The sequence below is a fragment of the Pleurodeles waltl genome, chromosome 6, assembly GCF_031143425.1.
Source record: "Pleurodeles waltl isolate 20211129_DDA chromosome 6, aPleWal1.hap1.20221129, whole genome shotgun sequence".
In the NCBI taxonomy this organism is placed as follows: domain Eukaryota; kingdom Metazoa; phylum Chordata; class Amphibia; order Caudata; family Salamandridae; genus Pleurodeles; species Pleurodeles waltl.
Genome location: NC_090445.1, coordinates 799,616,103 through 799,639,286, shown reverse-complemented (window position 1 = coordinate 799,639,286; position 23,184 = coordinate 799,616,103). Strand labels below are relative to the sequence as shown.

Sequence of the window (23,184 nt, the reverse complement as noted above, 5' to 3'; positions counted from 1 at the left end):
TGGGTCAGACAGTGATATCAATATTTGACATTGAGCTGTTGCCTTAATAATTCCAACCCTTCACCATTCCCCAGGTCATTTTTGTCCTGGCGAGACCCTAGTATCCAGCAAGAGGGTCGAAACGCCATCGACACATTAATCAGACAAGACCTCTTCGATTATGTTTTGAATTATCAATTCATTGACAAGCATACTGTAGGAAGCTGGTTCTGTATATACTATATCAAAATGATATAGTGGGCACAGAGTCCAGGGGTTCCCCAGAGGCTTAACAAAGGTAATAAGAGATAATACTAATGCTCTATTTGTGGTAGGGTGGTCGAGCAGCCAGGCTTATCAGAGGGTAGTGTTAAGCATTTGTTGTACACACACAAGCAATAAAAGAAACACACTGAATGACTTAACTGCAGACCAATAGGATTTTTATATAGAAAAATATAATTTTGTTACTTTATTACTAGAACCACAAGACTCAGTTCAGAAGTAAATACTGTTGCAGGTAAGTACTTAGCATAGACATCAATGCAACTATGTTTCACTTTAGTCAAGTAAACAGTTTTTAAGAAAACATAGAATATCTATTTTAAAAGTGGACACTGCATTTTCAGAACAGTTCCTGGGGGAAGAAAATAAAGTACAGTTTTAGAGGTAAGTACATGACTTACAGTTCCAGTCTCCGGGTTATAGGTATTCCACCGTTGGGGGTTCAACCCCAAATACCCACTACCAGCAACAAGGGGCTGGCTGGGTGCAGAGGTCAAAGTTGAGCAATTTTAATGTGGGCTCCTTTGGAGACAGGGGGTACTCGGAATTCAACATGTAAGTGCCCGTGGCTCAGAGGGCAGACCAGGGGGGTTAGAGGAACCCTGGAGGGGCCCCAAGTAGGCACCAATTCCACACCCTCAGCGGCACTGGGGCAGCCGGGTGCAGGGTACAAACAGGGTGTCTGGTTTCCAATGAAACTCTATGAGGGGACTCCAGGGGTCACTCAGGTGCTGCAGGTGAGGTCCGGGGGGTGTCTCGGGAACACCACCAGTCAGACAGGGAAGAGGGCTGCCTGTTGATTGTTGCTGCACCAGGTGTCGATTTCTCCAAGGCCTGGGTGCAGTGGGTCCTTTGGCATTAGTTATCTTTATCCAGGTCAATCGTGGTCAGGGGGGGGTCTTTGGGGATTCCCTCTGCAGACATCGTCGTAGAGGGGTGGAGAGGTCAACCCAGGGTGGCAACTTGGTCACTGTCGCATGGGGGTCCTCTCTGGTCGGTTGGGCCACCTGAACTCGGGCCATGGGCATCAGGTGCAGAGTGGTTAGGACTTACGCTTCAGAAGTGAGGTGGGAGTCCTTCAGAAGAGGTTTCTTCTGTTCTTCTTTGGGCAGGGCCGCTATCCATGGGAGTTCCTGATCCTCTGTGATGCAGGCAGTCCTCCGGATGTTTTTCAGAGGTTGCTGGACATCCAGAATGTGTCGCTTTTCTTCTGCAGGTTCTTTGAAGCAGGAGACAGGCTGGTAGGGCTGGGGCCAAGTCAGTGGTTGTCTCCTTTCCTTCCCGGCTGGGGTTTCCGCTAAGCAGTCTTCCTTCTTGTGAGGTCATCAGGAATCTGAATCTCTGGATTCAGGGAGCCCTTAAATACAGGATTTAGGGGCATTTTTAGGGTTAGAGGGCAGCAGCCCATGGCTACTGTCCCTGAGGGAGGCTACACTCTCCTGGTGCCCGCTCCCTTTGAGGAGAGGGCACATCCCTATCCCTATTGGCCCTGATCCTCCAAACCAAGACGGAGGATTCTGCAAGGAGGGGGTCATTTCAGCTCTGACACTTAGGGGTGGTCCTCGCTGAGATGGTGGTGACTCCTTGTTTTTCGTAAGTATCCCTCTGGACTTTCTGCCAAAAGTGAGGCTTTGTCTAGGGGCTGTGCATCTCCACTAGCTGGAGTGTCCTGGGGTATTGTAACACGAAGCCTGAGCCTTTGAGGCTCACCGCTAGGTGTTACAGTTCCTGCAGGAGGGAGGCGTGAAGCCCCTCCACCCAGTGCAGGCTTTGATTCTGGTCCCAGAGAGCACAAAGACTTTCACCTTAGGGGGTCAGAAACTCATCTCCAAGTGGCAGGCTGGCACAGACACGTCAGCCCTGCACTGAAGGATTGGGTAAAACACAGGGGGCATCTCCATGTGTATATTTTTTAATAAATCCAACACTGGCATCAGGCATCAGTATGGGTTTATTATGCTGAGACATTTGGTACCAAACTTCCCAGTATTCAGTGTAGCCATTATAGAACTGTGGAGTTCATTTTGACAAACTCCCAGACCATATACTTAATAAGACCCCACTGCACTTACAATGTCTAAGAATGGACTTAGAGACTGTAGGGGCATAGTACTGATGCAGCTATGTCCTCACCTGAGGTATAGTGCACCCTGCCTTAGGGCTGTAAGGCCTGCTAGAGGAGTGACTTACCTCTGCCACAGGCAGTGTTTTGTGCGCATGGCACCCTGAGGGAGATGCCATGTCGACTTTGTCTTCTTCTCCCCACGACACACATAATCTGGACTGGCAGTATACATATGTTAGGTGAGGGGTCCCTTAGAGTGGCACAACACATGCTGCAGCCCTTAGGGGCCTTACCTGGTCACAGGGCCCTTGGTACCTCTGGTACCTTTTACAAGAGACGTATCTGTATTCCAGAGGTATTTCAGTTGTGGAAACAATGACACATTTTTAGGGAAAGAACACTGGTGGTGGGGCCTGGTTAGCAAGATCCCAGCACACTGTCAAGTCGAGTCAGCATCAATATCAGACAAAAAGTGTGGGGGTAACTGCAACAAGGGCCATTTTCCTACACATACTTTATAACTTTATAAGAGGCTGTCTTAGTGAGATACACCAAGCATTACAGAACTATAAGCGATTTCCTTATTGCTTTATGGTGTGGTATCTCTTTTCTTACTTGGGGATCACTTTTTTCAACTATCACTCCTTGTTGATTTTCCTAAAGTATGATTATAAAACTTATTCACCATTATATGCTGATGCAGCTTCCAAAACATTAAAAACACATTTTTCACATGTGATTGTACTTGGTTCAGTGGAGCTTTTTTGAAAGATTCTAGACAGATGATTTCTGTCTTTATTTAAGAACCTTTTGTATGAGTTAATCAATAGCAAGATTTTTCTGCTATAATATTTAAATTGATTGAAAATTAGTTTCACGTGGACATGTATTTTGTGATAATTATACCCAGGTTCACGTGGACATTCTGGGTTGCTCTTGTATTTGTTTAGTGACTACCAAGCTAAGGCATGGACCTCATTTAGGGGTGGCAAGGGGTCGCAGCTTAGATCCCTGACTTCTCCCTTTTGACCCCTGGCCTCAGAGTTGACACAATCAGTGCCAAGGACATAAAGATGCTGCCACACTTTTTATTTTCTGTCCATTTTGGGTTAGACAAATAGTGATCATTATGGCATTATTATTTATTAGTATAATACAAAATGGAGAACAATGGAATTAAAACTTTGGTGACAGCTAAGGTAAGAAAACATGTTTTTAAAAGTATGTTGTGTGTGTCCTTGTGGGTGAGAGTGTAGTAATGTTAGAAGGTGTGTGAAATTTGTGAGCAAGTGTAAATGTATGTGCAAATGCATGTGTGTGAGAGATTCTGTGACAAGTAGTGAGTGAGAATGTGTGAGATTGACTGTCACTAAGTGTGAGTAAGACATAATGAGTCAAAATGAGTGACTGCAGGTGAGTGAGTACGATGAAGTATCAGTGTAAGGGACTGTTAGAGTGCCCATGAGAATGAATGGATGAATGTATGTGTGTGTGTGTGTGACACAATGTGGTTATGCTGGCAAGTTTCTTGTTGACCTTGGCCTACTGAAGGTCATTCTTGTCTTATACAGACACCCATGGTTAAAAACCTGTGACAAAATACTGGCACACTTGGGTAATTCGTGACATGATGTATGCCCTTAGTAAAAATCAGGTAATAGCATACTAAAGGTAATTCTTGACAAAATGCAAATATTTGACAATATTTCTTTCGAAAATTCCTCAGGAGAGGAACTAAGTGGTGGCCTAGCTTTCTCACTTCATTTGCTCACTACAATTCAGAGAAAGTGTATCAGGTTCAAGGGGTGTATGATGCCACCTCTCATGATGTTATTAAAGTTAAAGGGCATTATGATGTCTTTCACTCCCCTGGGATTTTTGATAATCAACACCCATCAACAGTGAACACAACTCAATATACTACAGCTGATGCAAGGTCTATGTTGGTGGTCACTACCAGCGCTAATATTGTTTGAGCAGAAACCAGTGATTGAAAACATCAGCACACTTGCATGCAGTATGCTGAACAGAAACGTGGCTCCACACTGAATTCATAGGTTGAGGGTAAGTGTAAGACCTCTTGTATACATTAGTATACTTCTCTGGTGGGCTTAGAGCCATTTCATTTTTTTTTTTTTTTTTTTTTTAAATCCTTGCTTGCTAGTGGTCAGTACTGTCTTTGTCGCTCCTTTTTCTCTTTCAGAGCATGGACTAAGTACAGTATATTTAGGCTGTGGTTCTTTAACTCTCGGTTTAGGGGACTACTTTTTTCTTTCCTGCTGCCCGTGTTACAATGCGAGTGCTCAGGCCCGTAGGTGTTTGCATTTTATTGCAACATTTGGTCCTGCCACCTCCTTCCAAGATGAAGAAGACCAGATGTTGTGCTCTGATCGGAGCTGCTGCAACAGGCGTGCTCTGCTGCTTGTTAAGTGCAGGCGAGCTCTCTCGTTCTCAGTTAGTGTCTGATTTTGTCTGCACTGAAGAGAAACAGGGACATGTTTTGAAAAGGTGCACATTGTTCTCCCCTTTTCCTACTTGCATATTCAATTTGAACAAATGTACTGTGAAATAGGAGTTTAAAAATACAAGCAGATACTCTTACTCTTTTTATTCAACGTCTTTGTGCCTTTGCTAAAGTATCTGCTTCTTTATTTAAACGTTTACATTAAACATGCATCAGGTTTTCATTTCTTTTCTACTGCACAGCAAGGATTATGGCAGTTCACTGAGGTACAACTTCAGAGGTCTTAAATAGAGTACCTTTCAGACAAACATAATTCAGATACCCTATATAATTTAAAAGCACAAATCAAATTAAAAACATTTAAGATCTGTGATTGTGCACCTTTTCGAATATGAAACAACATGGTAGACATGTAAGTTATTTGAAAATGCTTTTACATCAACACTTTAGGAGTAATTATACTAAGGAATTGAATAGATTTCATATCAATATATATGAGCTCATGGAAAAGCTACATGAATTGTAGTTTTATACAGATCAAACTTCTCCCAAAGGTACTGGAGTGCTTTACATGAGCACCAATTACATTGCATGCAAGGTTATTTTTTTAAGGAACAGGTAAGTCAGCTTTTTCCCGCCACTATGCTGGGAAGCTTAAATAATCATGTTTTCTTTGGACTTTTCAGCCGCAATGGAAGAGACCTGCTGCCTTTAGCACCCAGCCTCGCTCGCTGATGTCTGGTTTCATATTTCTCTGTGTGCATATGCTTGTATCTGTGTGTGTGTACGTGTCTGTGTGATATGTTTATGTGCACGCTTTTGTCTGCATATGTTTAATCTTCTGGTGTGCGTTTGTGTGCCTGTTTGTGTGTTTGCAAACCCACCTGTGTGTATGTCTATTTTTCTGTGTGTGCGTTTGTCTTTATATGTATATGTTTGTCTGTAGTTGTTAGGAGTAACCTCATAGGTAGGCAGCATCAGGGACAGACATGATACAGAGCAGAGCTCATTAACAAGTTCCCAGGCAGACTTCTGTCGGCCGGGAAGGGGCTGGGGCTGCCTGCCAAAGAGGCTGAGCACAGAGTACACACTGCGAGCTGCTACAGAGCCCTCGACATTTTGCAGTCTTGCATAATGGACAATTAAGGCAGCACCCTCACACCTGTGAAAGTGTCCCATATTAAGTTAATCGCCATGCAGTTCAGGATTTCATGCCACGCTTCTGGCTCACACCTGCCACTATCCAGGTAAAAAAAAATATATATATATATATAAATACACACATACAAGGTTTGACCCTTTGCTCTCCTATGCATTTTGGAGATTTTAGCATTCTAGCACTGCCTATTTTGTTCCATTTTCACTCGTCACCTTTAATATATGCTAAATTCAATTTGTTTATTGTTATGCAGGAAAAGGTTGAGTTGCCATGTCGTGCTGACTGGGCTGCTCTCTCCAGCAAAGAAAAGCTGACCAGCTTCGGAGTGCCTTCAAGTCTCCTAATATAGAAGTCTGACTAGCAGAGAAGCAGGAAACAGCGGGAGAAAACAGGAACAAATGATTTACATGATGGGTGCATGCCAGGAACCTAGAGGTGGAAAAGGATGGCCAAGCATAGGAGCAGGGGACAGTGGGAGAATAAGGGAACAACGTGGGCGGAAAGACTAGTACCCAACAGGCACCAAGAGGTGGAGAAGAACAACTCAGTGGCGAAGCAGGGGACTGCAGGAGAAGAAGGGTGCAATGATTACAGCAGAAGGCCTGCCCTTAGTAAACAAACAAAAAGGACTTGGGTGTCCTCGCAGTCACCAGATCCACAAACCCACTGTAATCTTGGGAGTTGACCACTGTAATCTAGTAGCTCCTGTGCCAAACTCTTGATTAAATTCTTCTGAAACAGTGAAAAAGCCAATGAAACATCAGATTTCAGTGTCTGCTGCTTGTCTACCATACCCTCACAGTTTTCCCATTTGTAAAATGTCCTCGTTGTTCTCAATTAAATCCCATTTTTGCCTTTTAATCACCATCTAATTATTTGTACATTGGCCTAATGATTTTTACCTTAACTATTCACCAGTTATTTTGTATTACATCACTTCTTTTTTATGATACCATTTCAAACCTCAAAATCCCTTCATCATTAAAACCTTCACCCAAAACTCGTCTTCCTTCACCCCTAAATCCTTTGTCCTAAACGCTTCTTCTATGAACACTTACCCGTTCAAAACTAAACAATCTATTATTCATATCTAAATGATTCAGCCTTCACCCTCAAACCCTTTAACTGATCACCCTTAAACTCTTCATCCCTCAACTGTTCCTTTTCTGCCCTGCATCCTTCGCCCTTAAACTCTATCATTAGAGCCTTCACCCCTAAACCCTTTACTTTTCACCCATTGTACCTTCCCTCTCACTCCTAAAATCTCCCTGCTTTAAATTTAAATCCTTCATACTTAAGCCCTTCACCTGTAAACCCTTAGACATTCATCCCTGAGCACATCACAGTTCATGCTTCAGTGTTAACCTTCTCTAAACCTTCCACTCTAAGCTATGATGCCTAAATCACTCATCCATAGTTTAACCCTAAGACCTTCACCCATAATTCGTCCTAAACCCTTCACACTTAAATAATTCACCCATATATCATTCACCTATATTTCATCCATAAACTATTCACCTCAACCCATTCCCCACTTATCTTTTACCTACAATCCATCCATAAAGACTTCACCCCTAAATTCTTCACACAATCCATCCATCCATAATACTCCTGTAAAAGCATCACCTCCAAGCACACCTTTACACCATTCATTCATAAACCACGTTTAAACCAATAATTCATAAACCACCCATAAAACCTTCACCACTAAACCCTTCAACCATAAATCCATAACCTTTCCAAAGATGATTATTTATATCTTACTATTTATATATATTTCATTGTATAACTTACAATCAAAGTGCTACTGACGATGGTATATAATTAAGTTGTGGTCTACAGGGAATAGGATTCACAATGAAATGCATGTGACCTACCAGTTGGTAGTCCATATTAAATGGTGAGCTTCGTCCCCTTCAGTCTTCAACAACACATTCCATCAAGCATTTGCAATGCAACTGGTCTCAAATTTGCTTGAGTTAGAGGTATTAGCATTGTAAACTCTTAACCGGACTTCTTGCCACACAAAATTAAAATAAAAAAACAATTGTGATCGTGCTATGTAAAACACAGCATGATAGCGCTAATATTGAAAATGAAAAAAAAAGGAGCGCGATTGCGCTATGTAAAACCCAGCACGATCACGCTGCATGGAGAATAAAAAGATAAAGTAGTCCAGAAACCATGCTAAAAACTGAGCCGCGTATGTTTTCAGTAGTTGCCGGTGCGCTCGAGGAGGGCTAAACAACAGAAAAGGCATGACGTACGCATGCCTTTCATTAATGAAATCAAGCAGATTTCAAAAGGCAAGCTCAGGAACCAATGAAAGTGACAAGGCGTGACATTGGTGGTGTTAAAAGACCAAAGAGAGCTTACAACAGGGACTTGTGCACTCGACCCTAAAAACCACATCTGAGCAGCGAGTAGGGCATAACAATGAAGGAAAATCTAGGTAATTGTAGCAGGTGGAGCACAGGCCCGCTGATGTGACCGCCAGCCCAGTTGATGTGTTAAGGTGCATTATTGAGGGTTTCCCCAATGTGCCGGACACCAAATCTTTACATTTGGTTGCGGCAGGCATCTTAGTTTAGGGAAACCCCCTAAACAGCCAAAACGAGTACAACACATACTGTTTTACGGTGGCAGCAGACGAATCTGTCTAATCAAACGCTGTACTCAAAGTAGTACAGATGTGTGCTGAGACGACGCCCTTCTAGCAGTAGCGCTTTTTAAAGCGATGTTTCTGTTAACGCAGCTGTTGACTAACCTTGTGATTATCAAAGCAGACCTAAAAAATAATAGTACACTTCTAATTGACTGTCTATGGTCTTTGCGCACCAACCATAATTTATTCAGGAATAAAACAACACATATAAAGAGAAACAGTACAGGATTGAAACGGATCAATTGTACTTACGGCCATCCACGGTCTTTGCCTCCAAATGCACCACATCTGAGTCCTTGCTGGAACTGGTGACTGACCTGAAAACAGAAGTTAGGAGTCCATGAATGAGAAAAAGAAACATTTAGAGATGTTTTTTCCAATTAAAGTTTGTTCTTCAAACTAGATTCAAGTCTGTGTAACACAACCTTCAAAAACAAGTAGTTTAATATAGTCATATAGAAGGTATGTTTAAGCTTTTTCACAGTGAGTGAGTTTTACAATTTCTAACCCATTTGTTGATTTTTTTTTTCTCATTATCTCAGTAATTGTTGTTTTCTATCGAAATATACGGCGCGTACGTTCGAAGACTGCAAAAGGCTATGCAGACCTGCATTGGAAACAAACCGTGAAGGCCGCCTGCAATGTAAGTAATTAAATGTCAGCAATATATTTTGCTCGCAGATTCAGCGGATTTTAATTGTACTATAAAAATGTCCGTGAACGTTGTGTTACCAGAATGTGCCTGAAAAATAACATTTAAAATCCTCCAAATTGGTATGAAAACCTCTGTAAATGAATAAAGCCTGAACATGGCTCTTACTTGCGAGCAAAAGTAAACTCAAGGAATCCGAAACTATTAAGGTAAATGGTGTTAAAGCATGAAAATAAACTGAAACAGGAGACCGTTATGACTAAGTTTAACCACCAATCCCAGAGCATTGGATTGTGAACTGATTAGGTAAATAATTTTCAAGGCTAAACCTTAGGAGCAGGTCCGGACGGGCACACAAAACAGGCCGGGTAACCAAAATAACAGTGCTTCCCATTAGTGGATTGGATACCTAAAAAAGTGGCATAGTTGGTAAATTAGGGCAGTTTTGAACGTGTAAAAATACGCTTTATAAGTGTTTTCCATGGTATGGAAGACTGGGAGGACTTAGGTTGGGGCAGACTTAGGTTGGGGTTGTTTGTTTTAATATGAGCAAAGTCATCAGTAGAAACCAGCCCAGCAGAACCTAAGAAAGGCCCGCAAACAGCCAAAAACCGGCCCGCCCTCTAACTTGTCAAGCCCGCCCACGGTGTACTGCTTGATCACTGTAGGCCAGTCCGATCCTGCCTAGGAGGGTAGGGGAACTGTTCATTTTGCCAACCATTACCATGGCCATGTGACAGCAAAGAGAACCGCTTTGTTGCAGCCTCCCCATGATCATTTACGGAGTGGTTTAGGTAAACGACCCTTTGCGAGTACAGTGACCCTTTGTTGTGTTATCATGCTGGTGCAAACCCACTCTCACATCTAAAAACTGTGGCTGTGGCAGTAGACAGCAGTGTGGGAGTGTGTCTGGCCAATCGTGATGTGTTGTTTCCCAATGAGTCCAACGATTCCCCAACATGTTGACGTTATCTACGGGTCTTCATAGGGAAATACCTGTAAGTGACAGTTTTCTACTACCTCAGGTGGATATGATCACTAAGAAAATATTGTGATGTCATAGTGGACAGCATTCTTCTTAATGGCCCATTTGAAGCTAGTAATTATTATTATTTATTTTTTTCAGAAGCAGTTAGGAATGTTTTCAGCTTAAATATGGGTGTGTATGCCAACGTTCAATCTTAAACGTATCTGACTATTCATTTCCACTTTTTCTCCTACTGGGAGCACAATTCGATTCCAACATATGATCAGAGTTGAATTACAATAAAAGGATTTACAAGCTTCAAAAGCTGTGCTCATCAGGAACGCCGTGATTTCCCTTATTTAACTTTAACATAATTAGAAGGCATACAAATTCCATTGCAGAAAAAATAAATTATACCAATTACTCATGTTGTATCCAGCAACTGTACTTAAACGCACATTCCCACATTTATCACTAGAGTGCTAAAGTACAAATTCCAGTTTATTACCACATTAGACTGAAATGCAAGAGAAAATGTTTGTTTACTGCCCCACAGATTTCGATTTATATTTACTTAATGCATGGAAACTACTCTCCTTACAGTCATAAGCCTCTTCCATGTGGTTTTACCTTACTGCACAAATGTAATCTGTTACAGCTTGGTTTAGTCCAAATACCTTCTGTGTAAAAGAAAAAATCACTTATGCAGGTGTGTACTAGAATAATCATATACAAAACCATTGTTGAAGGAGGGATTGGAAGGGCACCATGACCCACTCAAAATATATCTAATTACTGTTAAAAAAAAAAAAGAAAAAAAACAGAAGCTAAAGTCATGTTATAGTTAGGTGAATTTGTCAGTGACTAAATACATTTTTGTTAACTAAAAAAAAACGACAAATTTACCAGTTATAGTTAGCAGCACTAACTATAACTTGCACAACCTGTTATGCACACCTTATGACCTTACATATATCACTCATGACCTGTAAATGCGGGGAACATCAATTTAATGTATTTATAATGTTGTTGCTGTGTGATAAATGTGAATTAAATTTCCAAGTTTGCAAATTAAGCCCAGTTCAAAGCCAGGCAGGCCCTGTGATAAATCCCAGCTTCACACAGCTAAAGTGAGTTGGTCAAAGGCTCTGCACAGAAAGGGATAATGGCAGGTAAACATAGTACATCAAAATCAACAGGAAAGTCACTGAAAAAGGACTGTTAAATCATCTATGTTTAGTGAACACTCAAAAAAAAATTATCTAAGAAATTCACTAATTATGAATATATAGTAATCAACAACTATGTGCAACCCATATTAACAGTGTTAAAATCAAATTTTTGGCATGTTTGTTAGTTTTGCTACTATTACTTTTAAGAACTTTACCATCTCAGATTTTGAACATTATCCTGAGAGATTGGAGTAGCAAACCTGCAAACAAAAGTAGTCACAAAATAATTTACATAATATCAGTGAATATTATGTTTCACTAGATCAATGTTTTTAAAAGTCAAATAATTGTCAAGTCGTGTGTTAATGTTAATTAATTATATTCAGTTTAAGATTAGGCTTCAATTACTGCTCAGAGGGAACCTGGGCTGGCGATTGTGTCTAGTCTGGAGCAGGATCAAGGCTGTTTGTATGTGGCTGGTTTCTGTCTGAGATGGCATGGAGGGCAAAAAACGTTGTTAGAAATGGGGTCTTTGGTTGACAGTCAGGTTACCCCCCTATTCAAGCAAGGACCCTCACTCTAGTCAGGGTAAAAGAGAATCACCCTCAGCTAACCCCTGCTTACCTCCTTGGTAGCTTGGCAGAGCAGTAGGCTTAACTTCAGAGTGCTAGGTGTAAAGTGTTTGTACCAACACACACAGGTTTATAAAAATAGAAAAAATATTTATCAAAGCAAAACAAGACCAAAATGACAAAAATCTACAATACACAAGTCAAGTTATCAATTAAAAAGTAAAGAGAGCCTTTTCTGTAGTTTAAAACACACGCTAACACTGTTAGCATGAAAATGTATCTTGGGAGCGTCAAAAATAATCCCGCATGGGCAAGTGTTTGTCAAAAAGGGCTCGCGATGTGTCGATTCCACTCACAAGCGGAACCTTGCATCGTTTCTCCTTTCATCGGGTCAGGGTGCATTGTTTCTCCTCTCCGCAGGAGAGCAATGCGTTGATCCAGTCAGCACTCTTTGGTCTGGGCAGGCCTTGCGTTGTTTTTACAAGCCCAGCAGTGCTTGTGCAGGTAATCCAGCCGCATGATGATCCGAAAACCACGCAGCGCGGGTTGCGATCTCCCAACCTTCGTCAGCGATGCCACGCGTCATTTCTCCAGATCCGTGCATCGATTCTTCAGTCACATTTCCAGCGAATGGCGATTTTCAGCCACGGAGCCGGCAGCCCGTAGTTTCTTCAGCCGCAGATCGGAGTTGCATTGATCTTTTCCCTGCACAGCACTCTGTGTGTGGATTTCCTCCTCTTAAGCTGCCAGCTTCTCCTTTCAGGGTCCCAGGAACTGGATGGGCACCACAGGGCAGAGTAGGAGTCTCTCCAGAGACTCCAGGTGATGGCAGAGAGAAGTCTTTGCTGTCCCTGAGATTTCAAACAACAGGAGACACGCTCTAAATCAAGCCCTTGGAGATCTTCACAAGATGGCAAGCACACAAAGTCCAGTCTTTCCCCTCTTATTCTGGCAGAAGCAGCAACTGCAGGATAGCTCCCCAAAGCACAGTCACAGGCAGGGCAGCTCTTCAGCTCTTCTCCAGGCAGAGGTTCCTCTTGGTTTCCAGAAGTGTTTCTAAAGTCTGTGGTTTTGAGTACCCTTCTTATACCCAATTTCTCCTTTAAAGTAGGCCTACTTCAAAGTAAAGTCTTTTTGAATGTGAAATCCTGCCTTGCCCAGGCCAGGCCCCAGACACTCACAAGGGGGTTGGAGACTGCATTGTGTGAGGACAGGCACAGCCATTTCAGGTGTGAGTGACCACTCCTTCTCTCCCTCCTAGCACAGATGGCTCATCAGGATATGCAGGCTACACCCAACTCCCTTTTTGTCACTGTCTAGTGTGAGGTGCAACCAGCCCAACTGTCAAACTGACCCAGACAGCGAATCCACAAACAGGGACAGTCACAGAAACAGTATAAGCAAGAAAATACCTACTTTCTAAAAGTGGCATTTTCAAACACACAATCTTAAAATCAACTTTACTAAAAGATGTATTTTTACATTGTGAGCTCAGAGACCCCAAACTCCACATGTCCATCCGCTCCCAAAGGGAATCTACACTTTAATCAGATTTAGAGGTAGCCCTCATGTTAACCTATGAGAGGGACAGGCCTTGCAACAGTGAAAAACGAATTTAGCAATAATTCACTGTCAGGACATATAAAACACATTACTAAATGTCTTACCTTAACCACACACTGAACCCGGCCCTTGGGGCTACCTAGGGCCATCCTTAGGGGTGTCTGACAGGTAAGAAAAGGGAAGGTTTAGGTCTGCCAAGTGGGTACACTTGCCAAATCGAATTTACAGTTAAAACTGCACACACAGAAACTGCAATGGCAGGTCTGAGACTTGATTACAGAGCTAGTTATGTGGGTGGAACAACCAGTACTGCATGCCCACTAGTAGCATTTGATTTACAGGCCCTGGGCACCTCTAGTGCACTGTACTAGGGACTCACTAATAAATCAAATATGCCAATCATGGATAAGCCAATTACATACACATTTTGTAAAGGAGCACTTGTGCTTCAGCACTGGCTAGCAGTGGTAAAGTGCCCAGAGTAACAACAACAGCAAAATCAGAGTCCAGCACACATCAACAACCTGGCGAACAGAGGCAAAAAGTTAAGGGAGACCACGCCAAGGATGAAAAGTCTAACAAACGTGATGAGTTATGATGTAGCCTGAACATTTAACCTGCCTTAATAATATGAAAAACAAAGTGATAACTGTAATATCTGAAACTGTCTAAACCACTGGTAGCCTGAAGACACCTTTAAATTTTGATACAATTTAAAGTATATAATTATTCATGAGCATAAGTATATTAAGGAATCAGGTGGAATAAAAAAAAAATCACAATGAAAATATTTTAGCCCACCAAAATGGTTTCATAACATTTAATACCACATTATCTACCATATATATTTTTTTCTTTAAAAAATTCAACATATATCTAAATTTACTATTAAGCACATGCCCCCCGTATAATCTAAGACTGGAACTGTGATAAAATTCCTTTAATAGGTGTAAGTCTCTTGAAAATATAAAACATGTCAAAGTCTTGGAAGGGACCTATTTATAGATTGTTATTTTGGCATTTAGATGTTATTAAGTTGATGTTTTTAAGCTGTACTATCTTGCAGTATACATAGCTGCAGCAGGGTATTATCTGCTTATCTTTCAGACAAGCTAAATGTTAAGCTACACTTAGCAATAGGCCATAGTCCCCCAATTAGGTCCAGTCAAGGTCTCAATAATCAACACCTGGTAGCTTGGCCCACGAGCAGTTAGCGCAGTTAAAATTTCTTCAGCAGGTGCATCAAACCTCATTATATTGTTCTTATTAACCTTTTGGCTTAATGGGCTCTGGTGCCCGTCAGCCCTCTATCCTACTCAGTGCCCCCAAATCCCTGAATTGTTTCCAGAGCCATTCCCAATCTTAATTTAAGTACTCCATTATGCCTTATTGCCTTTGTTCTGCTGTTCTGGGCTTTTTGTCAAAAGCAGGATTAGATATCTTCTGAAAGAAGAATCGAAATACAACCTCACCATATTAAATGGGGATTTAAGATCAAGACAGAAGTGGTTCATGCACATTTGCACATCACTTCCAAATGAAAAATGTTCAATGACCTGAAAAGGTCCCCATGCCTAAATTGGATGCAGAAGTAAAGCTACACCCATTGTAGCTTTCCTAATTGCTCTTGTTATTCTCGGTGCATCCTTAAACATTCACTAATTTGCTCCAAATGTTGAAACAATCCTGTACTATGAAACACGCTCTGCTTTTCATTGCTTTAGGATTACGAGGTCTGACATTTGAATCACACTCCAAATTCTTCCCTGACTATAGGACACACAAAAACAGGTTTTCCCTAATCCCACCTTTTGGCACAACCAAACTGCATACTTGTGTAATTATAATTGTATTTACATAGCGCTTACTACCCCTGACAAGGCATCGAATTGCTTTTTGTCGAGTAGCACGCTACTCCAGAACTGAAGGGGAATTAGTGGTGGATTAGTATTGGAAAATATGAGTACAGTATTAGTATGAGTTAATTTGAGCAGAGAATATGTGAGTTTGTTAGTTGGATTGACTAGAGTAATTGAGGGATAGAGGAGGGAAGAATCCAGAAGTGTTAATTGTGAGTTTATAGTGATAGGATGAGGCTTCAGATGTGTAAAGGAGAGATGGAGGAGGGAGGAGTCTGTTGAAAGGGGTTAGTGAGATCATAGTGGTAGAAGGGGTTTCGGATGAGTCAAAGGTGAGATAAATGAGGGAGACTTTAGTAGGGTTGTTTGGGAGATCATAGTAATAAACTGAGGTGTGGGGTGAGTCAGGAGCAGTAGAGGAGGGAAGAGCTTAGGCAGGGTTGGGGAGACAGAGCAAAGCTTACGAGAGAGTACATTTTATTTTTTATTTATTTTTCTAAACGTTATTTTTTTTTCTCTTTTTTTTCTAGTACAGGACTAGAGTAATAAATAAATAGATATGTCAGTACATAGTAAGTGAATATATGTACAAGGAATAAAATGGGTATAATATGAGAAGTAAAGTTGTATTGTATAAACACAGACTTTCAAGATTTATAATATTTTATGTTAATTAATAAGTGCACTTTTCTAACATTCATTTATCTTTCCTCAATTTTTCAATAGCGAAACGCTTGCTGTTAATTAGTTAAGATTTGCTCATTGTGATATAAAAATGAAAGCAGGAATTCATAAGTATCTAATATAACAACTTATCTAGGAGCTATGCAATGACCTATGAGCATGTTAAACATCGGATATTATATAGATGTATATGTTCTTACACATACACATTTATTTAACAGTGAGTGAGTATAGATTTAACAGGCTTAAAGAGTAATAGTATAATTTATTATTATAAAATAGTAACTATACATTGTTCTTGATCCATATCTAGAATATACACATAATCAGATTATAAATATTTGTCAACACAAACATATGCAGTCCATTGCTGTTAGAATATCGTGGCTATGAAGGAAAAAGCCAACGATTGAGTAGTCTTTCGAAGACAAGATATTTATCCGTGGATCCTATATTTGGGGGCAATGAATTCCATAGTTTGGCTGCTTGAACAGAGAAGGATGTGCCACCTATTGTCTTTTTCTTGTATGGTGGTGTTTTAAGGCGGGGTGCCAATCTTAAATTGAAATATCCTTGTTGAATGTATTTTGTTATTTTGTTTCTAATGAAAAGCAGTCCTGTTCCATGTATAGCTTTGTGGGTGATACAAAGCAGCTTGAAGATGGATTCTCTGCCAACCGGTAAACAGTGTAGTGCTCTCAAGACAGGGGAGATGTGGGTTTGTGACTTTACATGTTATAGCAGCCTGGTAGCTGCGTTCTGAATACATTGTAGTTTTTTCATAATAGATAAAGATGATCCATGGTAGAGGCCATTGGCATAATCCAGTTTAGATAGCACAAGAGAAATAGTAGCCTGCACCTTGTGTGGCGATCCGAGGTGGGGGAAGATCCGCTGCAGAGTCTTCAAGGTGATGAAACCTGATTATGCTAATTTGTCCCCTTGGCCATTTATTGTTATCTTGGAGATCCATGGTAATTCCAAGGTTTGTAACTTCCTTGGGTACTTGAGGAGGTGGTCCGAGATCATCAGATCAGGCACACGGTGGGCCATAGATTTTCCAGTTGCCACGTGTGAGTATTTGCGTTTTGGAAGCATTCAGTTTGACATGGCTCCAGGTCATCCACTGATCAACGGCTCTGAGGCGACTGAAGATTTAGGAGTTTTCAAAGTCTTTGGGGCCTTCCAATTTAAGTAGTATTTGTGTGATATCTGCATAGTTGTAGCATGTGAGTTGAAAATTATTGATCAGTTCTGGTAATGACATCATGTAGATTTAGAAATGCATAGGTGAGATAATTGATCATTGGGGTACCCCTGCTTTTGTGAGGTAGGGTGGGGTCAAGAAGGGGTGAGAATAGATATAAGTATATCTTTTGAAGGTAGGCTTTGTGGAGTCTTTGAATTAGGACGTCATAAGTCAACAGTATCAAAGGCAGCTGAGAGGTCCAAGAGAAGTAGTGCAGCAACTCCATTGCGGTCAACAGTGTTTTTAGGATCAGCACAGATTGCTGTGAGTGTCTATTCAGTACCTCTTCCTAGGTGGAATCCAGTTTAGTAGACTGAAAGTATAGAGTTGTCTTCAATGAATTGTGACAACTGGGCAAATGTTGCTCTTTCTACCAATTTGCCAAGGAAAGGTCCATTTGTAATTGGTCTGTAGTTGCTGGGGTCATGAGGGTCTAGGTTTGTTTTCTTTAATAATTAATGTATGTATGCCTTTTTAAGGTCTTCATTAACATTTCCTGTAGTTAAAGAGTTATTGATGATTCTTCTTACTGGTGTGGCAGCAGAAGTAGATAAAAGAATGTTCTTGAAGATGTGTGGTGGACATGGGTCAGAAGGTCAGCCAGAAGGTCTGGTTGTTTTGACCAAATCCATAAATTCACCTTGTGATATTTGTTTGAAGGAGTGCAGAGGCTGGGTTGGTTTACTGTTGGAGGGGATTTTAGGAAACGGGTTGGGGCTGATGATTTTCTTCTGTTTTAAATAAGAGTTCAACATGTCTGTCTTGGTTGTGTGATGAATTGCCAGTTTGCTTGTGAAATCTTGAGTAGTAGGTTGACTTCCTTCCATGCATTTAGGTTTTCGAAATTCATTGAGAATTTTATAAAATTCTTTAGTTGCAGTTTTAGCATTTTGAATTCTGTCTGAGTAGTACCTTTTTATAGCTGCTTTGATTGATGATTTGTATGTTCTGTTATGTTTGTGTAGCTGAAGTTTGTCTTGAAAGTGGTTTGTTTTGTGCCAGATCCATTGCAGCCTTCTGATTTGTTGCTTTATCTTTTTAAGTTCTGTGTTTCTCCAAGGTGTTGGTTTTCTTTTGTCCTGTTTAGTTCTTCTAAGTGGTATTAAGCTATCGCAAGCTTCCTGTAGCCACTCAAAGTTTTGGAACAGAATTTATGGTGTCTAGATCTAGGTTAGCTGTTAGTTGTGTTTCTAAGTATTCACAATTTAGTTTGCTCCATGGATGAGCAGTATTTGAGCTTGTAGCAGGTGTGTTAGTTGTGATAACTGCATGAGGGTCACAATAGTCCTGTTTTTCTATATAGTGTTCCTTGTCCAGCAAGCTTAGGAGGCATTCTGTTGGGTCTGTGTGTGTTGGTGGTGAACTTGGTGACTGAGAGTGACATGGTGAGTTATTTGTTTGGTAGAGTAGCCTTATTGTATAATAGACAAGGGGATGTGAAGTTGCTAAGAGTGGCATGTTGTTTATTTTGTTGGCGTCTGTTTAGTGTGGAAGGAGTATGGGTTAGGGATGGCGGAGGAGCAGGTGGATCATAATGTAAGGCTTCAACTTGTGCAACGATGAAAGGCCGGTGAATGAATGTTGCTGTGTTGGGGTGCTTGTGGTAGATGTTTGTGAAGAGTGAGAATATAGGATTAAAGATTGGTCAGGATTTGTGTAGTCGTGAGAGTGGGCATGATGGAAAGTATGAAAGATTGTGTTATTTTGATGTGCTTGTGTGTGGGTTGTTTTTGTGGATTAGTGAGAGGATATATGTAGTGGTTTTATGTGAAGGATTTGCATGTGGGGTGGTGCTGGTGAGTGATATTAGGATATTACAGGGGTTGTTAATGTGTTTTGGAGAAGAGTGTATGGTGTGTTTAAGAGGGAATGGAAAAGAGGGTGTTTGTGTTAGTTTTGATCACTGGAAGAGGTAACGTGAGGTGGAGTGTAAGGATTGATTGGTTGTGTGTAATTGGTGAGGAGAGGGAGAGGGTGTCTGTGGATGGTATGATGGAAGGCTGGGTTTAGGTATTGTCATGATAAAAGGGGATTTGGCAGGAGCAAATAGAGGATAGTGCTGTTGATTTGTATGAACAGGTAGAGTGTGTGTCTGGATGGCTGAAAGTAATGTACAATGTGGTTTTGTATTGTGTGGCTGATAGGCTGTGTTAGTGTGAACTGACAGTTGTGTTTGGTGTGAGATTTAAGGTGTCTTAATGTGAAAATTGTGGTGGATATGTGTATAGGTGTATAGGTGTGAATGAAGGGGTTTGTGCTGGTTGATGAGACATTGCAATCTGTATGAGGTCTGTTTGTGGTCCATGAGTTAGATGCCTTTGCTTATATTGTGTTTGACTGTAGTGGGATGTGTAGGGAATATGGTAATTTCTGTTAAATGGGACACTGCTCAGCATTTCTGGCCCTAGGACTGGCCAGTCCTAACCAGGCCCAATCAGGCAATTTCTCTTGTCCTCTCCACCCTTAGCCTCAATGCCTGGGCTGAAATGCCCTGGGCCCTAAGCTTAAAAAGCCCTGATGGCCAATTGAAACCTAGTCCTAACCAATCAGATTTGTATCCCTAAACCCTAGAGCCAATGGGAGACCTAGCCCTATTAACCAATCACACACCTAATCCTGACTACCAATAACAACAGTAACCTTTAAACCTTAGTCCAATATGAACCCCAACTGTAGTACCAATCAAAATAGAAGCCCTAAAACCACAGACCAGTAGAAATCCCAACCCTGGTACCAATCAAAATAGAAGCTCTAAAACCACCAACCAATAGCAATCCAAGCCCTAGTACCAATCACAGTAGGAGCCTTAAGCATACACCAATAGGAACCCGAGCCCTAGTGCCTATAAGAAAGCAATCCCTATTTCTTAAGCCAACAGAAATGCTAGTCCCTGCAACCAATCAAAACAAACAAACATATGCAACAACCAATATAAACTTATATAAGGGCCTAGTAAACTTTAGCCCAAGCCCATGTGGAGGGGAGGAGGGAGCTGCTGCTCTATTCAGAATCTCCTTGGATACAGAAAGGCAGAATCTACACTTCCAAGCTAGCAGAGTCTACTTTCCAGGTAAGGGACATATTGAAAAGTGCTGAAATAATGCTTGTCACGCACTCAGGTATTTGGCTTTTTCAAGGCAAAAACAAGTGGAGCAGACATTTTCTAAACACAAGTTAAATACACAGAAGCAGATTAAGCAGTCTCCTAAACATACTCTGGTTAGCCACTGAGATGTATGTAGCCTTTTTAAAATTAAAAAAGGGGGGGGGGAGTGGTGGTAGGCTTCATGCAGTCATTTGCCACAAATTAGGAGGGAAATTTCAAACAGTCACAGGTTAATAAACAGTAGTTTAAAAAGACCAAGCTGGCTGAAACACAGGAAGCCTACAGTAAACGGGCATGGGTAGCAGTACAACAACTTTTTAACAAATAAGAATAATTCCTAGAAAGTCTGGGGCTCTTCCCGGTCTCCTAAAATTTCTTGATCACTGGGCTGTGTTAGGGAGCAGGAAAAGCTGAGCTCACAAAATGGAGGTGACTATACTGGGGTTCACTCCGCAAACTTAAAGGCCCAGTGTAGGTGTTAGGGGGGGCTCAGGTTGTCTGGGAGCCAGAGAGTAAATCACCAAGCCCAAGCCCCTGTGTGTGTTCGATTTTCAAATCCAACAGGGCACTTAAGTAGCAAAGGACCTATATTGTAGCCCCCGCCTATTAAAAAAAACAATTGAGTTATCAACTTTATCCAATATGATTAACAGAAGAGTGACCATTAGCAGTACAGTTAACAACAGCAGTGCGGTGAATGGTTCAAAGATGAAGTGAAAACTACAAAAAAGCCGATGCTTTTGCTGTGTGTTCCTATTTTATATTCTGGATGTCTGATTTGGTTTTAACCTCTCAAGTATTTATTACCTGCTTATGAGGCAGAAGTGTATTAAATCAGCTATGTGTGTGTAGCGTGCCTGTGGAATTAGAGCAGAAATGAATAGCTAGGCTGGCAAATATTTTTCCACCTACATGTAAAATATGTTGTTTTGGATTTTTTTGTACTCCCATCCTACGACACATATTCAACATGTGTAAATCACAATAAAATTGTTATACAACAGCATTTGATAAGAAAATGCTAATAAAACCACACTCAAAGTAAATTTAGGCTGAAAAGCCTGCTGTTGCCTGTAAACCCGTTACTAGTTCAAGACCTATATTCTGCCTGGGATCAGATAAGTGTATCCAAAAAGGCATACACATTCCTTTTTAAAATTCACAACTTATGAGGCCTTTGTGAGGGCTACCTGTCAGTTGTTTCTTTAAATGATTGTCCATAAAAAATACAAAGAAAATAGGAGAACTTACAGAAGACTGCCACCTAAGGCATTTTGGTTTCTATAACCCTCTGTAGAATCAACCCTATTCAGAATAAGGATCTTTCCAGTCTCACAACATCTAAGCTCTACTGGAGCCATGGAAGAGATGTGAGCTCAAGAGCAAGGATTTGAATTAATCTACCTACCTGGATGTGTTTGAAGAGCTAAGAAATATCTAATTTAACAAGCAATGGTAAACCCAACAGGTCTGCTTTTTTGAGTCCTGACTATTATTTAAAAAGAAAAAAAAACTGTTCCATTGGGGAAAATATTTTTCTGTATGCAATGCATGTATGACATGTGGAATGTAAAGGAACATCATTTACTCTACATTGTTATACAAAGTATTTACTCATGCAGTGCAAACACTAAACAGCCAATACTGTGAAGTGAGAAGCACACACTCCTCGGGCGCAGCTTAAGACCACTATATATATTTTCAAGACTTTTACCTCATTAAGATGTTAGCGGTCCGTGCACTGCCATGGCAGCAGTGTCTATCTGACCGCCATCGACTTGGTGGTCGGAGCACTGTATTATGAGACAAGCGGGCCTATTGAGCAAAGACTGCCGCTGGCCCTCTGGCACCACCATGCAGCGCAGACCGCCGCAGTGACGAGGCAGGACAAGTAGGCCAATGGAGTTTGTGTTTCCTCAAGACACAATACGAGGTTGCACACTGCCAATGTGACAGTGGTGGTCCAATTACTACAACCCAGCAGGCAGAAACGGAGAGTATAATGGAAGCAACTCACCTGCAGGAAGCCTTACACATTCTGTGCCACCATGGAGCCCATCACACATGTCCTGTCGCTGCTGCTTATTGACGGAGCCTAAAATGTATGCTGCCAAGGATGCAACCAATGGTAAGTATACACATACCTGTGTCAATAGGCTCCATAACAGAATGTTGCGCTGTCATCCACATGATGTGGGGGTCACGCTACAAGCACCAAACACACCTGTCACTGTGTCCACAGTCAGAGGGAATCATGGAGGAGGACCCATTCACAGCCACAAAATGCCCCCTTTTGGCACCACACTCACACTGCACCGCAGCACAAAAACACACACCATATGCAAAAGGAACAGGAACGTGTATATGAAATTGTATCACACAACACAGCAACATCCCAACCATTAATACAACTGACGCTCTCACATTGCACACGTCATGGACCGTTGTCAGATTCAACACACGTTTGGATGTGACATTTAATACAAATACCCCTCCCATTGAACGTCCCTGTAATGGATTCACACATCACCCTCATTGCAACACCATGGAAGGACAATGGGATGCACAATAGTCCGAGAGACAAATATCTAAAACTTACTATGCAAACAATACCTGCACAATAGGGATGGGGGCATCAGGAACACTCAGGGAATAATGCTGCACAAGGACACATCACTTTGCACACACCCCTAAAACAACATTTGCACAGGAACTGGCCCGACATGTATCTCATCGACAAGCA

General features: G+C 41.3%; 1 protein-coding gene across 3 annotated transcripts in view; it reads right to left on the bottom strand.

The window, feature by feature from the left end:
• The window catches only part of LOC138300266 (VPS10 domain-containing receptor SorCS1-like), a 2,596,073-nt gene that overhangs the window by 863,560 nt on the left and 1,709,329 nt on the right, over positions 1-23,184 (bottom strand). For all 3 annotated transcript variants that reach the window (XM_069239431.1, XM_069239430.1, XM_069239429.1), the window contains exon 6: positions 8,870-8,934. In XM_069239431.1, the coding sequence (XP_069095532.1) occupies positions 8,870-8,934 (65 nt within the window). The remainder of the gene's footprint in view (positions 1-8,869; positions 8,935-23,184) is intronic.